The sequence below is a fragment of the Pygocentrus nattereri genome, chromosome 24 (genome assembly GCF_015220715.1).
Source record: "Pygocentrus nattereri isolate fPygNat1 chromosome 24, fPygNat1.pri, whole genome shotgun sequence".
Lineage (NCBI taxonomy): Eukaryota > Metazoa > Chordata > Actinopteri > Characiformes > Serrasalmidae > Pygocentrus > Pygocentrus nattereri.
This window is the reverse complement of record NC_051234.1, coordinates 31618364-31632253: the sequence shown is the minus strand read 5'-3', so window position 1 is coordinate 31632253 and position 13890 is coordinate 31618364. Positions and strand designations below refer to the sequence as shown.

General features: G+C 43.6%; 1 protein-coding gene across 8 annotated transcripts in view; it reads left to right on the top strand.

The window, feature by feature from the left end:
• Positions 1-12971, top strand: part of asap1b (ArfGAP with SH3 domain, ankyrin repeat and PH domain 1b) — a 146494-nt gene extending 133523 nt beyond the window's left edge. For all 8 annotated transcript variants that reach the window (XM_017709225.2, XM_017709227.2, XM_017709223.2 and 5 more), the window contains 5 exons: positions 3141-3219; positions 4633-4697; positions 5100-5599; positions 7838-7960; positions 11613-12971. In XM_017709225.2, the coding sequence (XP_017564714.1) occupies positions 3141-3219; positions 4633-4697; positions 5100-5599; positions 7838-7960; positions 11613-11687 (842 nt within the window). In that variant the 3' untranslated portion in view covers positions 11688-12971. The remainder of the gene's footprint in view (positions 1-3140; positions 3220-4632; positions 4698-5099; positions 5600-7837; positions 7961-11612) is intronic.
• The last annotated feature ends 919 nt before the right edge of the window (positions 12972-13890 follow it).

Genomic DNA, 13890 nt, shown 5'->3' with positions numbered 1-13890 from the left:
TGTTGTCCGTGTGTTGATGGTCCATACTTTGATGTCTTTTTGTGTTGTTTGTTCTAAACAGGCTTATATGGCAACAGCGCTTCAGGCCACGCGCCGGGTACACAGTTTGTCTGTAAAGGAGCAATAAGTGGCCTTTCAGTCACACGAACAGCCACAAACACGACTCTGCCTGGTCTTTGGGATGAATTCTGATTTTGTTATCCGAGCATCTGTAAGAGTTTTAGACCGGGTGTTCAGCGAACTACAAGGACGGAAATAAAACAGTCAGTATAATAAACAAAGACAAAGGAACGTTTAAAGGCCTATTATATTATAGCATGGATTAAGGAGGAAAATATATTCAAAGTCATATTTTATTGTCCAAAAATTGCCAAGTCGTTAGGTTTTCGTGTCAGACGAGCGACGGAGGTCTTCCCTTCAGAAGAGAGAAGGAGGTAATCCTACAGCAAACTGGTGCAGCGGTACCAAGGAGGCTGATGCTGGTCTGGAATCATCTTCTACGCAGAGTACAGTACCAGTCAAAAGTTTGAACACATCTTCTCATTCAACATTTTTTCTTTATTTTTATCATTTTCTACAGTTGTAGGTTAATATCGAAGACGTCAAAACTACGAAGGAACACAGAGTGGAACTAAAAAGTGTTAAACAAACCGGAAAATGTTTTATACTTTAGATTCTTTGATGACCGCATTGCACACTCTCGGCGTTCTCTCAGTCAGGTTCCCGAGGTCACCTGGATGGGTTTAAATGAACAGGTGTGCCTTGTCAAGAGTTAATTTATGGAAATGCTTCTCATCTTAATGTGTTTGAGACCATCAGGTGTGTGTTGTCTTCAATATTAATTTACAATGTAATAATCAAAATAAAGAAAAAACATAGAATGAGAAGGTGTGTCCAAACTTTTGACTGGCCCTGTACGTTCTCCTCGGGGGGGCGATGTGCCGTCCTGCTGTCAGAGACGTTTACCAAGTACTCTAGAACCTGAGCACTTCCCTAGCTGGTCCTAACCACGACAAATCAAATTTAACCACGCTCTTCAGTAGAGAAAGTGGTTCTATATAGAGCCATGAACATGCAAAGAACCCTTGTGTGATTACCTTTCAGGAAGGTTCTGTGTAGAACCTTGTAAAGCACATTCGCCATCAACCCCTTCATGATGCAAAGAACCCTTTAATTATGCAAAGGTTTTTAGAGAACCATCATACACTCTTTAAAAAAAGGTGGTGCTTCAAGGGTTCTTTAGTAAAGAAAATGGCTCTACATGGAACCATGAACACTCAAACAACCCTTTGCATGATTAAAGGGTTCTTCAGATTGATTGGGAATTTGCTGTAGATGGTTCCAAAAAGAGCTCTTTTGTTGATATGATGTAGCCTGTAACAATAGAAGAACCCTTTTTGGTGCTATATAGAAAGAACCATTTTCAAAAAGGTTCTGTATAGAACCACATAAAAAGTTCTCCATCAATCTGAAGAACCCTTTCACAATGCAAAGAATCCTTTAATCATGCAAAGAGTTCTTTGAGTGTCTGTATAGAAGCATTGTCTGTACTAAAGAACCCTTGAAGAACCATGTGTAGTTTTCCCCTTTGCCCAAAATCTGACCCGTTAACTAAGACCCGTCTGGAAGTCAGTTTGTTTGTGGATGTGTGCTGGTTCTAAGAGGCTGTTCTAGCTAACAGGTGGTGGAAACTAATGGGATCCAGGTTTGCATTACTTGTTGACACTAAGTGGTCTCGACTATTTGGCTTTAAGGAAAAATTGCAGATTTTCTTTAAACAAACTTCCTTAAAGCATCGTGTTCTACAGAAAGGCTTACTTATTGCTCCATATGAAGGGCTGACGACTGAGTAAGTTCTAGGCAAAGCCAACCAGGACGAAAGCACAACCGTGTAAATGAAAGGCTCAGACTAACAGCCCCTGTCCTTACCCATTGACCCCTGTTTGACATCAACTCCAGTGCTTTGCATGATGCTGAGGAGTCTGGGTAGCTACACAGGCTGGGCATGGCCAGTTGTGGTTCTGGAGTCTGACATACACGTCCTGTTTTCCACATGCAGTAAGCCTCAGTTGAGTGATTGGAGATTTGCGTGTGTGAGAATACAGTTGCATGCAGACGTTTGGGAGCCCTGGTCCAGTGACATGATTTGTTGATTTCGGAGTGGAAAACAAGATAGAAACGCTCCTGGCCTGTGAAAGAATTCTCGCCCATTATTTTATGTTTTATTTTTTCCAGTATCTTAAACTCAAGTAAATAGAAGTTGTGCCGAAAAGTGCTGCATTTTGTGCTCCCTGCAGAGGATGTGTTAATTTATACCGATCATGTGTAGTGTGTGTTGTGCTGGTCTGAGTGGATCAGACACAGCAGTGCTGCTGGAGCTTTTAAACACTGTGTCCACTCACTGTCCACTCTATTAGACACTCCTACCTCGTCGGTCCACCTTGTAGATGTAAAGTCAGAGACGACAGCTCATCTGCTGCTGCACAGTTTGTGTTGGTCATCCTCTAGTCCTTCATCAGTGGTCACAGGACACTGTTGGCAGGATATTTTTCGTTGGTGGACTATTCTCAGTCCAGCAGCGACACTGAGGTGTTTAAAAACTCCAGCAGCACTGCTGTGTCTGATCCACTCAGTCCAGCACAACACACACTAACACACCACCAAGACGTCAGTGTTACTGCAGTGCTGAGAATGACCCACCACCCAAACAGTACCTGCTCTGTGAGGGTCCATGGGGGTCCTGACCACTGAAGAACAGGGTAACAGAGTATCAGAGAAACAGATGGACTACAGTCTGTAACTGTAGAACTACAGAGTGCAGCTATACAGTAAGTGGAGCTGATAAAATAGCCGTAGGTGGTCATAGTGTTATGCCTGATTGTTGTGTATTCACTTCAACAAACACGTCATCTGACCAGGGCTGTTCAAACCTTTGCATATGACTGCATATTGTTAAATTGGGAAAACGGGACTGTGCCTCTATGTCCATCATTGTGCATTGCCCAGGTTCTCTAGTTACTGCAGCTCTGTGTTTTGTTGCATATTTTATTGAGTGCCGTGAGTGCTGGAGAGTGCAGTTTGGTAGGAAGCACCTTCATATCAATGTATTGATTGTGTACTTTTCACTGACATATTTTCAGGAAGTGACTCCACCCCCCCTCCCATTAACAAGATGTCTCCAATAGCAAACCGGTTCGAAGGCATACTGCAACAACAAAGGTAAATGGATATGTATAATATATGTAAATGATCTGCTGCAACCTAGTCAAATAACTGACGTCAGTAAAGTAAGTCTACAATGAAACCACTCTTTCAAGTGAAATAGAGGACTGTTCCTCGGATCCTCTAGACTGGGCGTCAGGTTCATGCTTCAGCTCTGTCTGCTGGAGTTTCTTTATCCGGGGAATGTGATGGACTTTGCCTGTGAAGCCACAATAAGAGCTGACCTGTTAAGCTGTGCGGTGCAGCCGGACCGTGGGAGCAGTAGTTTTGCATTTGAACTCGGAGAGGTCAAAGTTCTGTTTGCTTTGTTTTTGAGGTTTAGCACGTCTAAGTTACTTTCTCTGACAGGTCGTCGTTTGCACATGCAAAGTAAGAGCCGCTGTGTTAGGGATGCAGTCGTGGAAAGGATACCCACTTGTAAGCTCACAGAAACCCCTGGTGGTCCCATTTCAGGGGCTGCTTCCTTCAGAGGCTGCCTTTGAAGGCTGATTGTGTCACAGTGATGCGACTAGACCGTCCCGTTTCGAAGGCTCCTTCAAATGCGGCCAAGAAATGTTTCCTTCTTTTCCATGGCAACAAAAGATCCAACGGGTGCGTCCTTCGTCAGCCAGCATATCCCGAGGTTCATTGTGTGTCAGTGAGGAATCTCATCAATAGCCGGCTGTGAAGCATCTCCAGCTCTAATAAATGAAAGAATAATCAACTAAAGTTGAAGTTTCTGGCTCCATCTTTAAAGAACTTTAAAAGAACAGGAGCGGCAGTACTTGGTGCAACAGTAGTGGCGGGGACAGCGATGCTGTTCTGCCTTCGTGGGTCTAAGCAGCTTTCGAAGGAAGTGATGAGGGAGCAGAGCCCTTAATGTGAGCCAGCTGGTGCTGATTCGCCATCCTGAGCTCCAGAGCTGAGAGGGAAAGACAGCTCGTTGCTCTACCTCCCCGTCATCACGCCACAGCTCGGCCACCAGGATCAAGTATGAGGAACAAAAGGTGGCCCTGCCATGGGACTGGAGGCAGTGCCCATGAGGTAGGGCTAGGGACTTGTGCGATGCCGTCATTCCATCATGGATCTCATCCTCTCCCCGCTGTCTTTGCGGGGTTTTGTCTGCACTTTGGGTTTGGGCCCTGCCTTCCTGCCGGCTCTCGCAGCTGTCATCAGGGGCCGGGGGGCCGGTGTGTTGCACAGCTGTTTTTTGCAATGCTGTGAAGTCTGAGTAAACAAGCAGAGTTCTGTTGTCTTCATGAAGAGGCTAAAGAAACACCCCTTTGTTTCTGATTAAGAATTCAACATACTGCTGAATATTCCAATCACTCACCCCTTAATATTGTTGTCTATAGCTTATTTTGCAAATGTGCCTTAGTTGAATCCCTTTGCATTCATTGAATAATCTTTTGTGACTGTTCTGCTCCTCAGCACTACGTCCAGTACCACTAAATCTACGCTTGGCCCAAGGGTCCTTCCCAAACTACCTCAGAAGGGTAATTTACTTGTGCACTAACATACATACAGAGTATGTATTTGTATATCGCTGTTGTCGGAAGAAATATTGTATCTCCACTTTACAGTTTTTGACATAATTTGAAAAGGACTGCTGCCCTTTACGTTGTTTGTAAATTTCATGATGAATGGTCCAAAAGAAATGACCCACAATGACTCGGAAAACGCCTGGTTCCATTGACTTACATTAAAAATATAGTAGATATTTTCTTTCTCCTGTAAAGTTTCCATTTTGGAGATGTTTTCTTCTGACAACGGCGATATGAAGGATGCCTCTGTACAACACCTTCACATACGCATATAGTAAAATATAGTACACCACATTTATTATTCCAGACAATGTCAACTATGACAAAACCAAAGCCACCTCTTTTTGTCCTCAGTTGCTCTGCGTAAGATTGACACCATCCACCACCCGTCTGTGGACAAATCCAGCCAGCCTCCAGAGCCTCCAGTGCTGTTCCAGAAATCTACGCAAGGATCTGACACTCCACAGAAAGTTCCTTTACCTGAGAAACCTCAGCCAGGGGACCTACCCCCCAAACCCCAGCCCTCAGAATTACCCCCTAAACCTGGAGAACTGCCCCCCAAACCACAGCTCTCTGACCTGCCCCCCAAACCCCAGCTTGGTGATTTGCCCCCCAAACCGCAGCTGAAAGACCTTCCACCCAAACCTCAGCTGGCTGACCTCTCTGCTCCCAAACTTGTTGTCCCTGAACCTGTTCAAAAGCCCCCTCCTGGAGAGGTGGCCCCCAAATCCGAATCCCCGGACACGCCGACATCCAATCAGCAAGCAGAACTGTCACCTCAGCCCACCGACACCAATGGGAGTCCATCAGGTGCCCCGGAAACGCCAGTACCGCTGCCCAGGAAGATCAGCACAGTGAGTTCTCTTTTAAAGCGTACAAATAGCCTAGTAAAAAAAATAGTAAAAAAAACTCTCTCTCCCAGGAGGTCTAGAGTAGGGATGAGTATGATTACAGTATAGTTAGTATTTAAAGCCAGAGAACCTGTAGAGAGAATTAACACACTGTAATGTCTTCAGGGTTTCTCAAACACTAGAGGGCGCTCTTGAGTAAGTCCAGAATGAACGGGTTACAACGGAGCATTCGGTTTTAATCATTTAGCTCCATTTACCCCTATTGATTGAAGACTCGCTCGCGGGCACCCTCTGGTGTTTTTCAGTCATGCTTTTGATATAACAGGGGAAATAGGAAGTGGTCAGGCTCCTCATAAACCGGCTTTGTTTAAAACTACGCTCTGTTAGGTTTGAGGATTTGGAGACCTCTCTGGTGGAAATGTGTAATTGCATGCAACATGTGGAGGAACATTTTGTTACTTTGACGCCGATCCGAGTAAATTTTTATCATGATTTTGCCAGCGGAAACAAACGCTTTTCAGCAGCGTCATCAAAATAGCAAGATAAACAAATAAACGTGGCGCTTTCCAACGAGAAAAATCAAACCACAGATATACAAAAGCGACTTTACTTCAGGGATAATTTGGGGATAAAAAGAGAGGAGCTTCACTCAGATCAGGTGCTCGTGTCCAGTATAGGATACTTAAGCTCCTCTTTTCAGCCGTTCTTTTTCATGACGACAGTTAAACGAGAGAAACTTTCGCTTTCTGTGTTTAATCAGCTTCTACATTTAAAACTCACCTTTTATTTTTTACTCCTTTCTTTGAATTCTGTTCAGCCTGGTCTAGTTTAGTGTCTGCAGTTTGTCCTCCGTGTTTGAACAGCAGTTCACAGAACTCATTTTGACGTCACTTTAAAGTTTATGAACTTGGTGAAGGAGCGTCTTCTGAGTATGTGAGTGAATTATCCAGCGGAGGACGAAGTGCGCAAACCATGTACTTGAGTTAAAGTCGAGACCCCCAAGGTAAAATATCCCTCCAGTAAAAGTAGAAGTTCTTCCCTTTAGACCTCCACTTGAGTAAAAGTACTAAAGTATTTCCTTCAAATGTACTTAAGTATAAAGTAAAAGTACTAAAAGAGGAATTCTGGCTCTGATGTCCTGTTATCATTTTTATAACCAGACTGGCTTCATGAACTCATTTCAGGTGAAAGTCCTCCAGCGTCTCTCTTGGTAAACCAGTCTTTTAATAGAACGTCATTAATTAGTGACGCTGACGTCTATTAAAATGATCAGAAGCACAAAACACTGAAGGTAAACAGTTTCCATCAGGGAGAACCGAGTGGCTCTGAAATCACTTTTTACACACAAGCAAAGTTTCAGTTTCAGATTTATTTACAACTTAGTTCCAAGTTTAAGTTGAATAAAAACTGGCTTTAAACTCAGGATCACAGATGAGCTCCTTTACTATGTTGATCTGTAGGCGTCTGTTCATAAACATAAACCAGCCCAAACTCATTTACTATAAAATGAAATGGTGTTTGTAGAAATTCAGAAAAAAGCCGCGTCAGTCTCGACTGCATATGTGGACATATTTCTATATTGAGCTCTATTTACACAAAGTTAGGTTAGTTCATCATTTATGTTGAACAGACTCTCCCAAAGTTTTACGCTGCTGCGCTGACGTTGAACCGCGTGCTGCACTGGGTCGGTATGACCAACAGGTCAAAACCAGCTCTAAACAAAGTGACCGCTGGGCCCTGATTGGTGCTCTGGCTTTGCGCTTCTTTCGTTTTGACATGTTACGTTTTTATACACACAGAAACCAAAAGGAACGACAGATTTCTCAAAATGTAGGAGGAAAAAGTCGGATATTAGACTCTGAAATGTAGTGGAGTGAAAGGAAAAAGACGCCCAGAACGGAGAAACTTCAGTACAGATACACCAAAAATACTAAAGTACAGAAACTCATTACATTTACTCAGTTACTCAGTTACTGTCCAGCACTGGCATAATATTATCACATCTTCATCAGTTTAATGTTGATTTTGAAGTCATTTGAAGCCTAAACCGTGAGCTGGACCTTCTTATTGAGGCGTATACGTTGTTAATACTTATAGACGTGCGACGTCCCGATCCGGTGCCTCCCACTCAGTAATGACTCATCTTTCAGTTTTAACAATAAAATCTTACATAGTGCAGCTTTAAATAGCAAAAATGATTAAATGGCCATCACTGATCCAGATTTGTTTCCCTGTGTCCAGGGAAAGAGTAAAATGCGACGGGTGAAGACCATCTACGACTGCCAGGCGGATAATGACGATGAGCTCACGTTCGTTGAGGGTGAGGTCATCGTGGTGACTGGAGAGGAGGACCAGGAGTGGTGGGTGAGTAGAACTACAGCGTCTCTTCATAACCCTGTGGTTCTCTCAGAGGGCCACCATATAATATAAATAAAAAACTATATAATATGAATCAGTACGTCAGAGGAGCTGCTGATGGAATTTACAGTGGCTCGAGACAATCAACAAGACAGGAACCAACTGCGTTCTTCTAACTATATTCTTCTAAACTCAAAGAATTTTCTAAGAACTAAAGAAGAATTTTTTTTTTTACCTTTTTTGTTTTTTTTTTAAATGGTATAATGTTTTTATGGTTAAAAAAACAGACTTGAATGTCAAGACAAATAGTTTTAGATTATTTATGCATATAGTCATACAGTGTATATACAGTCATATGCAAAATCTAGAACACCCCCGGTCAAACCCACCTTTTCAGAGAGCACACTGAAATATGGCATCTGCTAATTTAGTGCACAATTTCTGTTTATTTGCTGGGTTTAACTTATTAAATAATAAAACTAAATATAAAATGTGCCATAACTTGCACAGGCCATATTTTATTTTATTACTTACTTTCCTCCAATATATTAAACTCAGTATCAACGAAAGAAATAGTGCATTAAAATGTGCAGAAGTGTTCTGTGGAGAATGTGTTCTCTTTTTCTGGCTTAGAACATCAGAACGTAATTTGACCGAAGGTGTTCAAACTTTGTGCATATGAAAAATTACAGCTGAGGTCTCGCGGATTTATAAGTGTCAGCAAAAATCTGTGAATCGCACTGACGAAGCATGAAAATGAAACATGACAATAAGAGCAAATTCATAGAAACCAACACAAAACCTAAACGTCTGGGTAGCTCCTCCCCAACACTACATCACCAATACTATTCGAGGCTTCATTTGAGTTTGACAGTTGAGGACTGACCATCTAATTTGACCATTCAGAGTTGACAGCTGACGGTCATATCAGGCCCCATATAAATTAGATCAACCGAGATTGGTTATAAAACAGGTATCAGACAAAACCAAGTGCTTACTGCAGATTCTGGGGCCGTATTACAGAAAATTTTCAAAAAATCTTTTTGTCTTAACTGACAGGACGAGATAAGATTTTCCACAAATTCGTGTTACAGAGTCAAATCTGATCTTAATTTAAGAATCTTCTCATCTCACAGCATCTTTTCTTACCTCAAGTTAGCAAATCTTCACTTACTCGATTGAAGTCAATAATCAGTTGTCGTGTCTGTTGCCTAGCAACCGACCATACGCGCACAGCTAATACGTAAACACGTCAAGTTAGTTAGCCACACAGCTAATGTTAGCTACCGTTACTGTTATAAAGAAAGCCAAACAAAAGAGTGATAAACTGGGAGATGTGGATGCTGTGAGAGCGCCCCCTGCTGTATATCAGAGCGTCGTCACTCCTCAGTTTCAGTCTCCATTTCCCAAACGCTTTAGCCGAGCGTGCTGACGTTCCTCCTCCTAATAAACAGACACACTTCAGCTCCGCCTCCTCATTATTCACCACCATCACTGTAATATTTTATCATCAACATTAACACAGGAAGGTGGTTGGTTAGTGTAGTGGGTAACACCTCTGCCTTCTACGCTGTAGACTGGGGTTCAATCCCCCACCTGGGTAAACACCCTACACTATACCAATAAGAGTCCTTGGGCAAGACTCCTAACACCACCTTGGCCTACTTGTGTAAAACGATCAAACTGTAAGTCGCTCTGGATAAGAGCGTCAGCCAAATGCTGTAAATGTAAATGTAATGATCAGAGGGGCGGTGGAGTTCTATTAGAAAATAAACTCGAAAACTAGAAGTCAAAACAGTTTTCAGTGTAGAAAAATAAACCACTAGAAACAGATGGTTAAACAGAAGTTAAGACGCTCTGGGGTTTATCTTCATGGAAATATTTAGGATATTTTGGCAGCTTATGTTTCTGTAATCTGGAAATGAGATAATAGACTTAATATCTATTGTTCTCTAATGGCTTCTGTCGTAACTTCAGTCTTAAGTTGCCATGACAACAAAGCAGATCTCAGACGTAAGAACTTTCTGTAATACGGCCCCTGATCTCTGAAAAACAGGACGCTTGACTGCAGATTAAACAATTCAGGAACGAATGAACGGTCATTGTTGACCGACGAGAAGGCCTCATCATTAATAATTAATATTGGAAAGTTCCACGTTCTGCTTTGAAAGGGGCTCAGGACATCGCCGACCTCATTGTACATTCAAAAGCATCAACACGTTCATTCCCGTGCTGTTAAAATCAAGGGCGACATTTGGAGACTAAGCACTGCCACTTGTTTTGAAACCAGACTTCCTGTGTGGTTTATCTCCCTCGAAGCTGAAGTCCCTTCGTCATGTACCAGCAGAGGTTTTTTTCATCCACGCATATTTTTGTCTTCGTTTCATCACCTGTTTTTTTTCTCTTCATCTGATCTCTGTCTGCTGCCGCTGGATCATGCAGTCAGTGTAGAGCACCTGTTGGCTCAGAACTCTCAGTAGAAATCATGACAGTATAATGCAAATCCACAACTGCACCCATTAAACTGTAACAAAGCAGGTCTGAAGACGAGTCAGACATGAGGGCAGATCTTACCAAAGCGGTTCTCATGAAGTTTATTCAGCTTTAGAACTCTGGAGCAACAGAAGTCAGTCAGAGCTACACGAGCAGAGCCCCCTCATCTTCAGGAGATCGCAAGTTCAGTCCCTGGTGACGCCACAGCCATTCGCGCATAACCAGCCTCGCTCTCCCAGAGTAGGACCATAGATACACACACTGATGAGGCGTAACTTTCTGACCACCTCCTCGTTTCTGCGCTCATTGTCCACTTTATCAGCTCCATTGATAGAACAGGGGTTCTTCAGTGGTCAGGACCCCCATGGACCCTCACAGAGCAGGTACTATTTGGGTGGTGGGTCGTTCTCAGCGCTGCAGTAACACTGACGTGGTGGTGGTGTGTTAGTGTGTGTTGTGCTGGTCTGAGTGGATCAGACACAGCGGTGTTGCTGGAGTTTTAAACACCTCAGTGTCGCTGCTGGACTGAGAATACTCCACCAACCAAAAACATCCAGCCAGCAGCGTCCTGTGGGCAGCGTCCTGTGACCACTGATGAAGGACCAGAGGATGACCAACACAAACTGTGCAGCAGCAGATGAGCTGTCGTCTCTGACTTCACATCTACAAGGTGGACCGACGAGGTAGGAGTGTCTAATAGAGTGGACAGTGAGTGGACACAGTGTTTAAAACCTCCAGCAGCACTGCTGCGTCTGATCCACTCAGTCCAGCGCAACACACACTAACACACCACCACCACCACCACCACATCAATGTTACTACAATGCTGAGAATGATCCGCCACCCAAACAGTACCTGCTCTGTGAGGGTCCATGGGGGTCCTGACCACTGAAGAACAGGGTAACAGAGTATCAGAGAAACAGATGGACTACAGTCTGTAACTGTAGAACTACAGAGTGCAGCTATACGGTCAGTGGAGCTGATAAAGTGGACAGTGAGCGCAGAAACGAGGAGTTGGTCAGAACGTTACGCCTGCTTGGTGTGTGTGTGTCAAGATTACTGTCTATTAAGAGATGAGGCTGAAAAACTCTGGAGTATTCAGGCTGTAAATAAGGCAAAATAAGAGGTTTGTCGAATCACCCTGTCATCTTCTTTTCTGTTTCAGATTGGACACATCGAAGGGCAGCCAGAGAGGAAAGGCGTCTTCCCCATGTCCTTCGTCCACATCCTGTCTGACTGACACCTACAAGTCTATCACCAGCCTGGGCGCTGCAGCCAGCCCACCTTGTTCATCTCTTACCAAGAGAAACGCTGTAAATAGCCATTGTAGTTTAAAGTATATATATATAAAAAAAAAACAACCACAAAAAGAAGCAGAAAGCGAAACCCCGTATTAACTTCCTCACCGTCAAGGAGGTGCAGTGCGAAGAGTATCTAACTTTATCAGTGTTATCGTTCCTCTTTAGAACAGTCTACCACAGCCGGGACTGCACCCAGCATTTAGCCACATCCTCCACTTCAGCTGTTACTTAATGCTTTTGTATATAACGACTGTACATAGATATCTCGGTGTTGGCTGCACACAAACACAAACGCGCCACCGTTCTTGTGTTTGTGTGTGAATATAAAACCTTGTGTTAGTGTGGCGAAAAGTAAAGGTGTGTAATTGTATTCTGCCTGTCAGCTAACCACACCCAGGGCCAGTTCTGTCCAGTGAACTGTAAAGTATTAATGCGGACTGGTTGTCGTTGACTTGTTTGCCTTGCAGAGGAGTAAAAAGTCGTCCTGGACTGTATTGAGCATTGATATTATTAAGTCTCGGATGTTTTTACCTCCACATCTCTCAGCGTACCACTATAGCACGTCCAAGGATGGAATAGTCATAAGTTGTTTACGATGTTCTCTCTCCCTGTGAAATAATCCAACCTGTGTAATGAACATCACCCGTTATTGTGGTTGAACCGTGTCTCCTCGTCTTACGTCGACAGCTCCCTTCCACCTCCACCGACCTAGGCTCATCTCTTTTAAAGGACGCTGCTCTGAAATGTTGACCATCTGCGTATGTTTACGTTTCATTCTCCTTCACTCTTCCAGATCCGGACAGAACCCACCGAGCTTCTTCGCTTCACCCTCTTTATTATTAGCATTGAAGGAATTGAGATAGTGATGATACTTGAAGCATTCCATGCAAGGAACATGTGTTTTTTTCCCCATAGTTGTTTTCAAAGATGTGTTTAGACGGATTGAGAGAGGGACGTGCCGGATCGTGACGCAACACTAGCTTGTCCGGTGATAATCTGGTGCCGCCACTGCCGCAGGTAACCAGTCAGATCTTCGCCGCGTCACGCGGGGAAAGCGATTTCAGTCCGATACTCAGGTTGTCAGTACAAATGCAGTGGAGTCGACCTAAAACAGCTCGGCAGTCGCGGGAATCTGCTGTGTTTACACACATGATGAAATTTGTAACCAACAGGTCTGTTTCAAAAGATGAAATAAAAATACTGTTTGAGATGGAAGGGTGAAATCCAGTGTTTGGTGTCGTCTCTTTGAAACCTCGGTAGTGCTGTGTTTACATCATGACAAGCTTTGGCTCTCAAACTGGTCCACAGGGACCTTATCCCTGCTTTATCCCCGTGTGCTGCAAGTCGAGTCGGAGAAAACGTCTGGGGATCCCTGAGGACCAGTTTGAGAACCACTGATGTGCAATACGATGCAGCAGTCAGAAAACACCCTTCATTTACTAAAACACTGTCAAAACGGCCGTCAAGTACAAGTTATTCACTGTTCGTTATACTTCCACTCGCGTAGGTTACAGAAGGAAGGAGAAAGTCAAAGAAAAAGAATGATGGTTCTCTCTAAAGCTGCAGAGAAAGTGGTCCTCCTGGAAGACCTGGTAGACACCAAGGCCCAATCCCATTTGCCCCTTGCCCCTACTACTTAGCCCTTAGCCCTCTGCTTTGCATGTTCATGTCTAGGAGTGGGGCGTCCTGATTCTTGTTGAGATAGAGGGGTGGGGTGAAGTGTTGGGGCTGCATGACCCTCCAAACTGAGGTTTTTTTAGAGACTCCAAACAGAGATATGAGGAAGAAATTACGATGATCATCGTATTATCTTAGTTTAGTATTGTTTTAAGGTATTATGGTTCTTTACTTCATAACAAGCATAGAAATTGCTAGTAGTTTGCTGAATTTCCTGTTCCACCTTAAATAGTCCAGCAGTTCTGACATCTGAGGCTCCAGAATGTAACTGCAAGACCATTTAAGGTGTAACGTGGAGACTTCGGAGGAGAAGCTGGAGAATATCTGACTTCAGCTTCATATCACTGAAGAATTAGGGGGGGTGATAATAAATGCCCCCCTCTTTGAAGGCGTATGATCCCTAAATGTAACTAAAGCCCAGCAGTGAGGAGCTGAACTTTCCCCTCCTCTGCTGTCCCTGCAGAC